The 14,411-nt window shown below is 39.3% G+C and overlaps 1 protein-coding gene across 1 annotated transcript in view; it reads right to left on the reverse strand.

The window, feature by feature from the left end:
* LOC133657392 (brorin-like) overlaps positions 1–14,411 on the reverse strand; it is a 148,951-nt gene that overhangs the window by 81,855 nt on the left and 52,685 nt on the right. Inside the window, exon 3 of the mRNA XM_062058678.1 lies at positions 9,589–9,718. Coding sequence (XP_061914662.1) covers positions 9,589–9,718 — 130 coding nt within the window. The remainder of the gene's footprint in view (positions 1–9,588; positions 9,719–14,411) is intronic.

The raw sequence follows: 14,411 nt of genomic DNA on the forward strand, positions 1-14,411 counted from the left end.
CTATTCGGGCTCCAGTACTCTGGAATGCCCTCCCGGTAACAGTTAGAGATGCTACCTCAGTAGAAGCATTTAAGTCCCATCTTAAAACTCATTTGTATAATCTAGCCTTTAAATAGACCCCCCCTTTTTTAGACCAGTTGATCTGCCGTTTCTTTTCTTCTCTCCTCTTCTCCCCTGTCCCTTGCGAGGGGGAGTTGCATAGGTCCGGTGGCCATGGATGAAGTGCTGGCTGTCCAGAGCCGGGACCCCGGGTGGACCACTAGCCTGTGCATCGGTTGGGGACATCTCTGCGCTGCTGACCCGTCTCCGCTCGGGATGGTTTCCTGTTGGCCCCGCTGTGGACTGGACTCCCGCTGATGTGTTGGATCCACTGTGGACTGGACTTTCACAATGTTATGTCAGACCCACTCGACATCCGTTGCTTTCGGTCTCCCCTAGAGGGGGGGGGTTACCCACATATGCGGTCCTCTCCAAGGTTTCTCATAGTCATTCACCGACGTCCCACTGGGGTGAGTTTTTCCTTGCCCGTATGTGGGCTCTGTACCGAGGATGTCGTTGTGGCTTGTACAGCCCTTTGAGACACTTGTGATTTAGGGCTATATAAATAAACATTGATTGATTGATTGATTGATCATCTTCACAGGCACTCCACTCATAAAAGGGCCTCCTTTTGTATGCGATCTTGGCCACTTCTCACACACTCTGCAATGTAATTTAGCACAAAATGCTTATTATGCTGAAGATAATTGTGTGACTTGAGAGTAAGAGGTTTTGCTTTTTTTTACAACAAAAGTCCTTTACCATCACTATCTTGGATCAAGAGATACTTTAATTGTGTTAGGAGTGTATGTGTATCAATGCACGTTTGTCTTTACTTTTATTTGCAAGGCATGCAAGTCATATTAGTGTTTATAAAAAAAAAAAAGTGCCCAAAATATGACTTGCATGCCTTGCAAATAAAAGTGAAGACAAACGTGCATCAATACACATACACTCCTAACACAATTAAAGTGTCTTTTAATCCAAGATAGCAATGGTAAATGACTTTTGTTGTAAAAAAAAAAAAAAACAATATCCCAAAAGGGACAAGCGCTAGAAAATGGATGGATGGATGGATGGATATATATATATATATATATATATATATATATATATATATATATATATATATATATATATATATATATATATATATATATATATATATATATATATATATATATATATATATATATAAACATTCACACACTAGGGCCAGTTTCCAGTAATGCATACAATGACCAAAATACTGTAAATATTGTACATATTACATATTGTTATGAATGTGTCTGTTACTACAACTTGCACTGAGCCTAGTCTATAAAATCCGCTACACCTCCCTGATACCGAAGTACATGTCAAACTACTTCCTTAACTTCCATAACCATAACACCAGAGGGAGCTCCACTAACCACGTTAAACCCAGATTCCGATCTAACAAAGGTCTTAACTTATTCTCTTTCTATGCCACGTCAATGTGGAATGCGCTCCCAACAGGTGTAAAAGAAAGGTCATCTCTATCCTCCTTCAAAACCGCACTAAAACAACACCTCCAGGCAACTTCAACCCTAAACTAACTTTCTCTGATGATGCAATTGTTGATGAAGTGTTGATACCAACCAATCTTAAGCATATGACGGCAGACTAAATTCACAGACGCATCGCATCATTCACTTTTTTCTACCACAACTATAACTACTAATCATGGCATACTTCATGAGAGCCAACAATGACTACTTAGGAAATAGAATGATCTAAAAAGTACAAATGAATTAAAAAAGGCACTATACTGCCTTTGAAAAATACAGGGTACATTTTATTTCCACCCGAATGCTGCTGTGCATAGCTGAGGCGTGTGTTGAGTGTGTCAACATGCACACACAGAGCGCATAAAAGCAGAAACAGTGTGGAGAGGAAGAATGGCAAAAACGGCAAATCTACTGATTAATAAAGAGGATGCATAAAGCGCAATATGGAGGTATTTGGGCTTTAAAACTAACCATAAAAGTGACACTTTAAACACGGAAGTGCCACGCTGCTTTAAAACATGACCAACTTTGCTTTAAACTTAGCTAAATATCCAAATAACAAACATTCAAATCTACACAAGGAGTATAAAGAGCAACAGGTAATGTTGTTAACAAGCTCCCCTGTTGTGCCCATACAGATACGTGGACGTGTGAATACAGCTGGTTGGCCCTTTGCCAATTGTCAGTGCAGTCAAAACCGCCTACGAAGTGTAAACTAATGCAAGTGAAATGACTGAATGCTTTAGCAAATTCCTACAATTTGTGTTTTATCTTTAACAATGTGTGTTTTACCTGCTACACGTCTTATCTGTGTAGTTTTAGCCTCATTATTGATTTTAGTAGATATTGTATTTGTCTTAAAGCACAGACCAAGAGTGGCAAAATAATCATGAAGCATTTAATATAATGTCAATAAAGACTTTAATTCTATTATAACCTAATCCTAGATTATGGCAGAGTGCAATAAGGAAAGCCCAATGAGTTTAATGCCTTTAAATAGTAATTTTAATCTTTAAAATTGTTCTTTGAGTGGAATAATAAATGTATGTTTAATGTATCATGTGATTTTTTTGTTAAAATTAAGCCAATAATGATGTTTTGTGGTCCCCTTTATTTTCAAAAGTATCGATGTACATGTTTATACCAGTACCAAAATATTGGTATCGGGACAACCCTACCCTGAATATAAGTAGGATGAGCTGGAAGTTTTAGAAGCTGAGTGATAAGCAGATCCAGCAAGTAGCAGTATTGCTAAGAGCTAAACAAAAAATACAAACTACAAACATAATAAAACAATAACATACTGTACATTGTCTGCTCTCACTGGGATGCCGAATGATCAAATGTTTATATCTTCCCATTCTTCACAATGGTAAAACAAACAAAAAAATAGGTGGGCACAAACCAGCGTTTTTTTTGTATCTTTCTTGCCATCTTGGGATCAATGTTGAATGCCAAAGTTGACCATATTCTCAGTTTATAGCCACATCCTTCAACAATACAAGTGAGAGGCATGACTTTTAATCTAGAATTACCTTTTACCAACTCAGAAGCAATGCAGCAGCTCACCAGCTCAGTATGTCAACAGCTGCATTAGTTAGTAACTTATCTGTGATCACAGCGCCACTAAAAGTATTTCCTTAGTGCTAGCGCTTATAAAAACAACACTACGAACACCTGGTTAATATTCAGGTCACAACATGTAAATGGGGTTTGTCCAGCACCCCCGCAACTCCAAAAGGGACAAGCGGTAGAAAATGGATGGATGGATGGTTGTTTTTTTAGAGGTCTTTATGGGAGCAATAGATGATTCCCATTGGCTTCACTGTTAGCCACCTCCTATTTGCCATACAGTATATGACAAATTAGAATGCCTAAATAAAGGAAAGAAACTGTATACGTCTTCTTTTCTTACACAGGGAATGTGAATGATAGGCAAAATTCCCTCAAAAAGTGCAGTTCCCCTTTAAATTGAACTAATTATGCAAAACCAACATTCTTACCTACGGTACCGGTTTTTGTGCGTTTGGGATCTGCACAAGTCCCGGAAATTAGAAATTTAACCATGGCAGAGATATTTAGAAAACAATTTCGCCTTCATTTATACCTCCTTTAAACAAGTCATTTGGAATTTGCCCAATTCATGGCGTTTCTCCCAAACGTGACATCAGCAGAGATCTCCACATATGGTAGAGCAAAAAAGTCCGTCATTGTAGTCCAACACTGTGGTCAATAAGCTCCTTCTTTTTCTCTATCCTCTTGTTGTGGGAGAGACTGGCTTGTATGCTTTTTTAACCTGTAAAGCACTTTGGTTCAATCTAAAAAGTTGTTGAAAATGTGCTATATAAATAAAGTTGACTTGACTTGTACATGCACGTGCATCCTCTGCTGTTGCCATTTCAAATACAAAGAGGCGTATAGTTCTAATCTGTCAGTAGAATCCATATGGAAGCGCTAAAAACTACAACATGGCTGGCGGTCAGAAATCGGCTTAAAGACGTTCTGTAAAACAATCTATGCAGAGTGTTGACCAAAAAACCATAATTATATGTTATGTCGACCACAAGGAAGAGTTTTAAATGTAGAAAGAAAAATTATAGCATGATCCCTTTCAATTCCGGGCGCACTATCAAATCTCATTCAATGATTAATCAAAGCAACAAAATAGAAATCAAAGTTTTTTTCGATTGAATTAATCAATTAATTGTTGCTGCTCTACATAACAAACAAGAAATGTCCTGCTTGGTGGTAAACAAAAAGTTATTATTCCTATGAAGAATAATTATCCCCACAGCGACATACATTATATATACAGTATGTCTGCTACCTCATCCAGCTCCTCTGTGGGGATTCTGAGATGTTCCTAGACCAGTTGAGAGACACTCAAACTTTTCTTGGTTTCCATGATAGGGCCTTGGCTGAAACTTGGCTGATCCATGTTTGGTCTAAAGCAGAGCTCAGCCATCCTAATGAGGAAATCATCTAAACCACAATCTTGTCCTTTCAGTCATTAACCAAAAATCATGACTATAGGCGATGGTAGGAACGTAAATCAACTAATAAATGTAGTCCTTTGCCTTTTGGCTTAGTTCACTCTTCACTGCGACGGACCAATAGTCTACATCACTATAGACGCTGCACAGATTGGCCTGTTGATCACATGATCGGTTCTTAATTCACTTGAGAACAAGACCCCAAGGTAGTTGAAATCCTCTACTTTTCATCCCTAACCCAGGGATGGCACTGCACACGTATGTATTATTTTTCAAATAAAACAAAAGCCCTGTAACAGTGCAATATGCAATAATGATTTGTAATGTAATACATTTTCACCTGATTATGTAATAACGCCACATTTAGTAACAATCTGCCACATTTTGTTATAAAATTAGTGGTAGCATTTTGTAATATAGTGGAGGTGCTGCATTTTTTGGAATAAAATGTAACAGTTTGGTATATTATGTAATAAACCAACAAATTTGATGCCTTAATTAGAAAAACTATCGGAGCAAAATGAGACATTTCATCTTCATTAAAATGGAGAGGATAGATTAGTAGGATGTTTCATTGGTCTTATCTAAATTGAAAGTAAATGTATTGATTTTAATGCAGTGTTGCAAGTTAAAGACTACAATAATGAAGTATTACTGATATGACCGGTGCACTGAAATGTCGGAAGACATACACTCATGTAATATGGATCATGTTATGATAATACTATATGATAGATAATAATAACAATAAAAAATACTAATATTAAACAGAAATAGAAAAATATATTTATTCCATTAATGGCAATCGTACATGGTTTTTCAAATATATATCTATCTATTTGATACATTTTGAAATGAAAAATGTTTGCCTATAAGTATGATAATACTGTAGATTAAACAATTACTGTAGCTTTTGTTGCTAGCCTGGAATCACATCCTCCATTCTAATCAATAAAGTTACATTTACTTTAGGTTTGACCAATTAAACATTTACTAGACTTAAAAAAATAATTCTTATGAAGATTACATTTTTTTGTCGATCTGTTAGTTTTTTTTCAGGGATCAAATTAGGTGGTTGATTACATAATGCACCAAATTTTATTCATTAAAAAAGTGCAGCAATCGCATTTTGTAATACATTTTGAAATACACCCTTTTCATATGGCATCAAAAAACGAAAGCGGGCAGTAAACGGCATTGTTATTTCGACCTCAAGCCGTCATCAAAAACCAACGTGAGAAAACGGAACAACTATCGACAAAAAGGCGATAACTGTGGCTGCCAACAGGGCCGACCTAACAGTGAAATGCATTTTAATTCTTTGTCTAAACCATGGGTGTCAAACTCTGGCCCCCGTGTAATTTAATTTGGCCCTTGAGACAATATCAAATTAACACTAGAGCTGGCCCGCCGATTATATACAGCGGCGGTGCCGCGGTAACACCGCATTCACCGCTAATTCTCATACTTGCCAACCCTCCCAGGAGACTCCCAAATTTCAGTGCCCCTCCCGAAAATCGTAACGTCCGCTTTTCATCCAGTCCAACGAGTGCTGGCCCAGTCACATAATATGTGCAGCTTCTGCACGCACACACAAGTGAATGCAACGCATACTTGATCAACAGCTATACAGGTTACACTGAGGGTAGCCGTATAAACAACTTTAACACTGTTAGAAATATACGCCACACTGTGAACCCACACCAAACCAGAATGAAAAACACATTTTGGGAGAACATCCGCACCGTAACACAACATAAACACAACAGAACAAATACCCAGAACCCTTTGCAGCACTAACTCTTCCGGGACGCTACAAGGTGTGTGTGTGTGTGTATTTTGTAGCGTCCCGTAAGAGTTAGTGCTGCAAAGGGTTCTGGGTATTTGTTCTGTTGTGTTTATGTTGTGTTACGGTGCGGATGTTGTCCCGAAATGTGTTTGTCATTCTTGTTTGGTGTGGATTCACAGTGTGGAGTATATTTCTAACAGTGTTAATGTTGTTTATACGGCTACCCTCAGTGTAACCTGTATCGCTGTTGATCAAGTATGCGTTGCATTCACGTGTGTCTGCGTACAGAAGCCGCACATATCTTGTGACTGGGCTGGCACGTTGTTAGAATGGATGAAAAGCGGACGTGACGACAGCTCGTAGAGGACGTTAAAGGCAGTGCCTTTAAGGCACGCCCCCAAGACTGTGTTCTGGGTGGACTACGAGATATAATGACTGATGAACACCTTCGTTTGATAATGAAGGTTGCCTCAGCTCAAAGCCTGAGACCCGTATTAATGAACTAGCATCCAAGAAAAGATGCCAGGTATCTGGCTTGGGCACATCAGATTAGATCAGTGTGTTGCAAACTGAGCAGTTTAAAGTCCTGAATGGTTGGTTTATTCATTGTTATTTTATTTTCAAATGTATTAGCTTGTGGAAAAAGTTAATGTTGATATTTACCTCAGAAGGCTGCAAATAGAAAAGAGGCATTCAATTTTTATTTAAATTGTATTTGATATGCTATTGATATTTTTTTATTATTATTATTATTATTTGAAACTCGATTTTGCATGTCACTATAAAGTTATATAAGCCTTGCTTGTTCAATATTCAATGCATAACTTGTTTGGGTCCTTATTAAAAGGTTAATTTGTTCAACCTTGGCCCGCGGCTTTGTTCAGTTTAAAATTTTGGCCCACTCTGTATTTGAGTTCGACACCCCTGGTCTAAACGTATGCCTTTGTAGCACAACATTTGTTAGTGGTGTAAAGTAAAAAATCTAATTGTGATTTTTCACTCCCAAATTGCGATTGTGATTCGATTTGCGATTTTTATATTTTATACATGTGAATGCATAAAATTGCTATAATAACATGTGAAGGAAGACATGTTACTTTTAGACTGTCGATAAACACATTCGTATCTCAAGGTGCCACACATTAGAACAATATGCAACAATCTACTGTACTTTCAAAATTATGTAGCTTCATGCAGACAGACTTAGCGCTTTTGTCTACATCCTACTGCTAAACTGAAGAAATAATCAATAAAAAATATACAGTGTTTACAATGTAATGCAATTATAATATAAAATAATGGAAGCAACCATTTAAAATGATATAAACTTTTAGTTCTCATAACCGTAGAATTGTTTACATCTGTACTGTAATTGAACGGTAACCAACTTTTAGTTATCTTTAAATCCCCAAATAAACAAAAATATAGAATGGATTTTTATTTCTGTCAGCAAAAAATGTATAAATAATGAACATCTTAAAGTGTATCTTTTCCCCTGTTGGAAAAATTAGGTCGACTTGTGGATGACTGAAAAGAGGGCACACTGCGTTCAGTTAGTTCTAATGTAATATACACACGCTTAGGTACTGAGAATCGTTGCAGAGAGTGAGACCTCCTTTCTCCAACCGAGAGACGAAAAAACAAACACACAAACATAGTAATTTATTGATGTTGGTCAGCCTGGGCAATATTGCCTGGAAATAAATTCTCCAATACTTTCATAAAAAATTTAAAACATGTTTTTATTTGTTGATCAAATACTAGTAGTTTGAAATGACACTGCATACACTGCATCTTACTCTGAGCAAAATTCTAATTTGAATAATGTTGTTCTTTTTAGACCAGATAAAAATTGTGTTTTTTATGGAATCATTTTCAAAGAAATAAATTAAGAGCTTCCTCTGGGAAACAATACTTATCCATCCATCCATCCATCCATTTTCTACCGCTTATGTCTTGAATAAATACTTCTGTAAACAAAAATGTAGCATTGCACATTGCATGCTAAAAAATAATAATCAAGTAAAACATTGAGAAGACTGTAGGTGTGAGACATTTCCTATTAGAGCAGTGTGCGTGCGAGTGTGTGCCTTTAAAAGACGGTGCCTGTTGCCAAGTGACGTGTGATATAGTAATGATTATATATAATATATTACGAACCGGAATTTATTTTAAACATGCTACAACGGGGCCACTAATGTAGTTCATTTTTAATGCCAGGAAGATGAAGAAAAGAATACAGTTGAGGATATCTGAGTAGGTGACTGACGCCCAGAGTTTGATTTTGTTGCTCCATTTCTTTTCTTCCGCGGCATAGGGGTCTATATTGTCAATCATCTCACACTTTTTAACATGACGCTTTCCCGAAATAGCATCTAATCCTCTCCGATACCTTAACAAAGACTTATTAGCCATAATTTGTCGTATTTCATTCATCCATGTATTTATTTGAAAGGGACAGTACAATGAAACATTGCTACCCACAGGTAACTGATGTCAAAGTACATAAGACTTATAGCCACAGGCTAATTTGCTACCCTTGTCCCTGGTTAGGCTTTTGAAAAAAGATGAGAGAAGTGTAAAACACATACAAAAGGATTAAGACAAGCACAAAAATAAAAATGGAAAATAATATGCCCCATTTGTCCTTACTACATCCAGTTCTAGTGCTCACACTTCTGATTTTTCTCAAGCCACATTTTCAGTTTTGTGGAGAAAAGTTTAATGTCCGACTGTGACTTTAACTCCAGTGGCAAAGAGTTCCACAGATGTGAGGCCTTCACTGAGAACGCAGACTGACCAAGAGTTGTCCGGCACCTTTTCACTCTGCAGCTCCCACCGACTGCAGCTCGAGTCTGCACACCTTCACTACTGTATTTTTGTATTTCTTGACACATCACATCAGGGGCTAATCCATTTACACACTTTGTCTTTGCAATGCGAAAACTACAACCATCCAGTATGGCTGCCATTGTGACGAGTGCCTGGATGACGTCACATGATTTAAAACAGTCTACATGTAACAGTTTATTACAAAATGTGTCTACATTTATTACAAAATATATTTAAGGAAATTATTACATAATGAGGTGAACATGTATTACATTATTACATAATGCATTGTTACACACCCTTATTTCCAAAAGTGATATGCATTTTATTCACACAATGTTTTTTTTTCTAAATAGTCTTTTTTTCCAAAGTTGTATTATTGCCTCTGAAAGTATCATTCACTTACCGCTCTTGCAGATTGGACAGCACTGGTCCGGCTCATATTCCGGGTCCACACACTCTGTCTGAGGGCAGGCCGACACAGAACACAATACCTCCCCACTTGGCTCACATCGGCATTTCTCACACGGAGACACCTGAAAAACACAATTAACACCCTTATAGCGCTAAAGTTCACAAACAGGCGACCTCTCCTGTTTCAATTACATTTTTGAGACCCTTGTCTCACACTCTCGATGCGCTTAAAGTAATAAATACATAAATTATTTTTGGAGTAAAAAGCTGCCCCTAAGTTCAAAGCAAAAACTTTACTTGTGTTCCTTTTGTTCTACTCTGGAAGTTTTGTTTGTGCCATACTTTAGGGGCCAATAAAATGGGGGTGTTTTATGTGACACACAAGTATCATTCAACACAAAATCTGTTGACAACCTCATAAGTATTGCTGGAACATGAAATGAAAGACAATCTCTCATGATGACAAGAGCCAAGCACTCTTTAGATCCATAACAAATCAAATAAATTCTAAACTAAACCATTTTTAGCATTCTCTTACATACAGTATACATATTAGTATACGCAATCAGACAGCAATGTGGTGTGACAACAGTAAGGAAGAAATTAATCACTAATGTTAAATTCTCAGCCCTGGAGAAGAGAAGGATAAGTTTAGAAGGACATGACCACATGAATACTGATATTTTAAAAATGTAAATGTTTCTATGTGTTGAAAGAATATATGTGTTTGTGTGGACATGGCCTTAGCTCGCTCACTAATCATTTTTTTCTCCTACATTTTTTTTTTATCCAGCTGACCGTCGTAATTGTGACAAACGCGCGTTGTCACATACACTTTAAGTACCGTTGCAACGCATACAGATTGCTGGACACACATTGAAACATCCCTTCGTGGTCGATCTGTAAACATCTTGCCTGCTTGGTAATGATCTGCTTCACAAACTGTACCCTGACATATAATATCGCACAGAAGGAACCGCCCTGGTGTTACCTGACGGCACGGCGACCAAGCTGCGAAACCATTACAAGGGCTCCTCCATGTTCGGGCTTGTACCACAGCCTGAAGTACCAGCAATGGCTGACATCTACTGGGTACACTTCCTCCCAAAAACGAGTGAAGGACAAGGACTGCTACAACTGTTCTTTCAGTGGAAGCCCTGGCTGACTGAGCTGCGTCCGTATGTACCACCACCCGACCCGCCACATGTTACGATCACCAGTCAGACAATTCACACCAGGAGGCCTTTGACTCCATTGCGGGGCGAGAATGGCTCTTGTCCTATACTGACATTTTTGTTGGAGCTTGGGGTGTGGCCGCCCATGTTGACCTATCCTTGCTGTACAGCCCTTACCTTTGGGCTGGTACCGAGGGCGACTGTGTTGACCAGTTTGACGCGTGTAAATGATAGAATGTCCAGTACTGTAGAACTGTGTTTGGATATGACAATCCGTTTATTCCAGCTATCTAAATTAAATCAAATGTAGGTTAAATAACAAAGTATGCTGACCTTGAATGGCACATTATCACAGCATTGTCACGGCACGATACAACATGATACCACATGACACGTCACGACACAAACACGACCACGAACACGGTCGAAAACTGTTTGTCCTCCAATCGCCCTCCCCATGCTCACACCTGAACCCAATTTTAAGAGGCTACCATAGTAACCGCACCATAGCAACAGTCACCTCCCTGTCAACCCTTCCTGGTTCCTAACAGGAAGTGGGCGGAGCAATCTGCCGAAAAGGAAATTAAACATGCTGAACCCAACAATCAATTAGAGAAAATATAAATAAAAACAATATAAACAAATAAGGAAATTTGGCTCCAACACTCCGGCCCCCAATTGAGAAGGGCAAGATGCCATGAACAATTCAAAATAAATAACAATGGAGCCATAAATATAAACAAATAATAACCATCTTTGAGTTAGAGTTTTTTCAGTTTTGATTTTAGCAGAACACACCAATGCTTTTTTATCTGGATAAGTCTCCATGACTCTTCCAAGTAACCAAGAGCCACGTGGAGCGGCGTTGTCTGCGATCAGTACAAAATGTCATTTGGGACGAGACTTCTTCTCTGTTTGCTCCACCTCTGCCGCTCCTGTAGCAAAGGTAAATACTCTCTTAACCAGCGTTTCCAGCATAGGTCAGAGATGTATTGGACTTGTCTTCTTTTTTAGTGCAGCTTTAATGCGCATCATTTCCTGATCCACTTTGTCACTTAGTGATTTCCTCGTTTGACTCATCTCCAATAGAGTCATTTTCAGGATCCAGGCGACTGACCTCTCAGGGTCCTCCGCTGCGATCCCATACTCCAACATATCAGCTGGCCATTCTTCCTCTGTTTCTTCCGAAACATTTCCTGATCCACTTCAACTCCTCTTGAGGCTTTGTCTGCAGGAATTCGAGTGGTATTAATGTACCGCCATTGGGTGACATCAGATGTTTTGCATCTTTCCCTCCTTTTCCGATTAAGTATGCGTTGCCTAGCAGTGCACTGTTTGTTGGGCAAAGACACATCATAATGATAATGATAAATGGGTTATACTTGTATAGCGCTTTTCTACCTTCAAGGTACTCAAAGCGCTTTGACGGTATTTCCACATTTACCCATTCACACACACATTCACACACTGATGGCAGGAGCTGCCATGCAAGGCACTAACCAGCAGCCATCAGAGGCAAAGGGTGAAGTGTCTTGCCCAAGGACACAACGGACGTGACTAGGAAGGTAGAAGGTGGGAATTGAACCCCAGTAACCAGCAACACTCCGATTGCTGGCACAGCCACTCTACTTGAAGCTTGCACGTATCAGTCATGACCTTCATGAACTTCATGTCATCTCTAGAAATGTCTTCTTGGTATTCTGATGACCTGTCGTGTATATCATGGTTGTATTGATTGTGCAGCAGCTCCTCTTGCTTTGTTATGGAGATCCTGTTGACAGTAGTAGTGGAGCAGCCAATCTTACTCCTCTTCTTACTGTAATCAGGATTGCCATTGATGACCCACCCCAATAGGGTCTTAACGGCATATAGTCCATTTCCATGACTGTTCACCACTTCCCAGGGTTCAAGCAGTTTAGATGCGTTGGTCAATATGATATGATCAATCCAGTACAGGGGAAAAAAGTACTTACTGACTTGTGTTGACAATTACAGTGGCTGGCCGGAAGCAACCCCAACCTCTAAGGAGGAGGCAAAGTTAGTTATTGAATGGCTTCTGAATGATCTCATACCACGACATGGTTTCCCCAAAAAGATTAGACCTGACAATGATAGCCATTTTAAAAATAGCCACTTAGCTTTGGTCGAAAAGGCTCTCGGACTCGAACACATGTTCGGCTCGGTGTACAATACACAGTCCCAAGGTAAAGTTGAAAGGGTGAACCAAAACATCAAAACGAAATTGGAAAAAATCTATGCACAGACCAAAATAAATTGGGTTGACGCGTTGCCATTGGCTTTAATGATCTGAATAAAACTGTTTTTTCACCATAAGACTTGCATACAGGTCAACCCTTCCCAGGACCAGCAGCTCCCTTGGAAGGAGGAATTAGTGTGAAACCAAAGTGGTATTTTGACCAGATTCATAACTTGTGTGCTAGTTTCTCTATCCAGATCTGTGGGGAGCAACCCACCACCTCTGTCTTCTACCCTCCTGTTGACAATTCCACCCGACTTCTTCCCTTCGTAGCCAAAAATTGAATTATCCCCCAACAAATTGGGTAGCATTGACTTTTCCTGGTGCACCAATCTGTTAAATGGCTCAAGAATAGGCCCTTGGGCACAGGCTGACTTATTTTGGTATTATGGAGAACACAGATTGTACATTAGAATCCCGACGTCAGCCGTTGGGCTTTGTGCTATGGTTACAGTAGCGACCCCACTGACCCTAGTGGGCACCAAATTGACACCCATTGGGACTCCCGTATCCGTGGCCTCTCTGACATCCCGCTGACACCGCCATATTGTATCCCGGAGGAGTGTAACAGGCTCCTTTGATTTGATGAACAACCCTGATGCTTTATCACCCCTTGTGCTAGGGCCCTATGCACCCGCATCATTGTTAGGGCTGTCAAAGGCCAACCCCACACTATTTCTGGGCTTGCTATGTCGCTGAAGGGGTCAAGCGCATTAGTGACATTCGAGGACTGTTAGTTTCCTTCCCTGACAATGAATAAATTGATGTTGAATCCATCCATCCCTCTACCCCTTCCATGTAACTATGGTTTGATTGTTTATTGCTAGCTTGCTCGAAAACCGAGACAGCACCTACTTTAATGTAGGGTGGGCTTTAAAAGTGTTGCTCTGCTAGGAGAGATCTTCTGGGGAAGATTTGAAGGGGATTGTGGAGAATGCATATATTTTTGATACACTTTGATACTTTAGTATAGCATTGTATTGTGTGATCATGCAATTGGTACTTTTCCATTCTGGAAATGTTCGTGCGGCCGGTATATTTCCATTGCCTTATTATCTGTTGTTAAATTCCATATTTCGTCCTTGAGTGCCCAGTGTCTGCACAAACATGAGTAATCACTCCTCCGAAGGGTGGTTTGAACTGGTATCGAAGGACGCAACCCCTCTTCTTATCAGCAGGTGCATTCCTCTCTGTAAAGGGGAGGTAAGTACTTTATCTATGTGGAAATAGCATGGCTATAAGTTCCAAATTTACAACGTCAAAGTCATGCCGACCTCACTCTCTCGGCTTCCATCTGCTGCAACGTTTCATCCTTCCTTGGTGCATGCTTCTGTGTGCAGTAATTCATCCTCTGTATATTCAGATTCAAAAAAAGATAAGGTT

This window comes from Entelurus aequoreus, linkage group LG09 (assembly GCF_033978785.1).
Source record: "Entelurus aequoreus isolate RoL-2023_Sb linkage group LG09, RoL_Eaeq_v1.1, whole genome shotgun sequence".
Lineage (NCBI taxonomy): Eukaryota > Metazoa > Chordata > Actinopteri > Syngnathiformes > Syngnathidae > Entelurus > Entelurus aequoreus.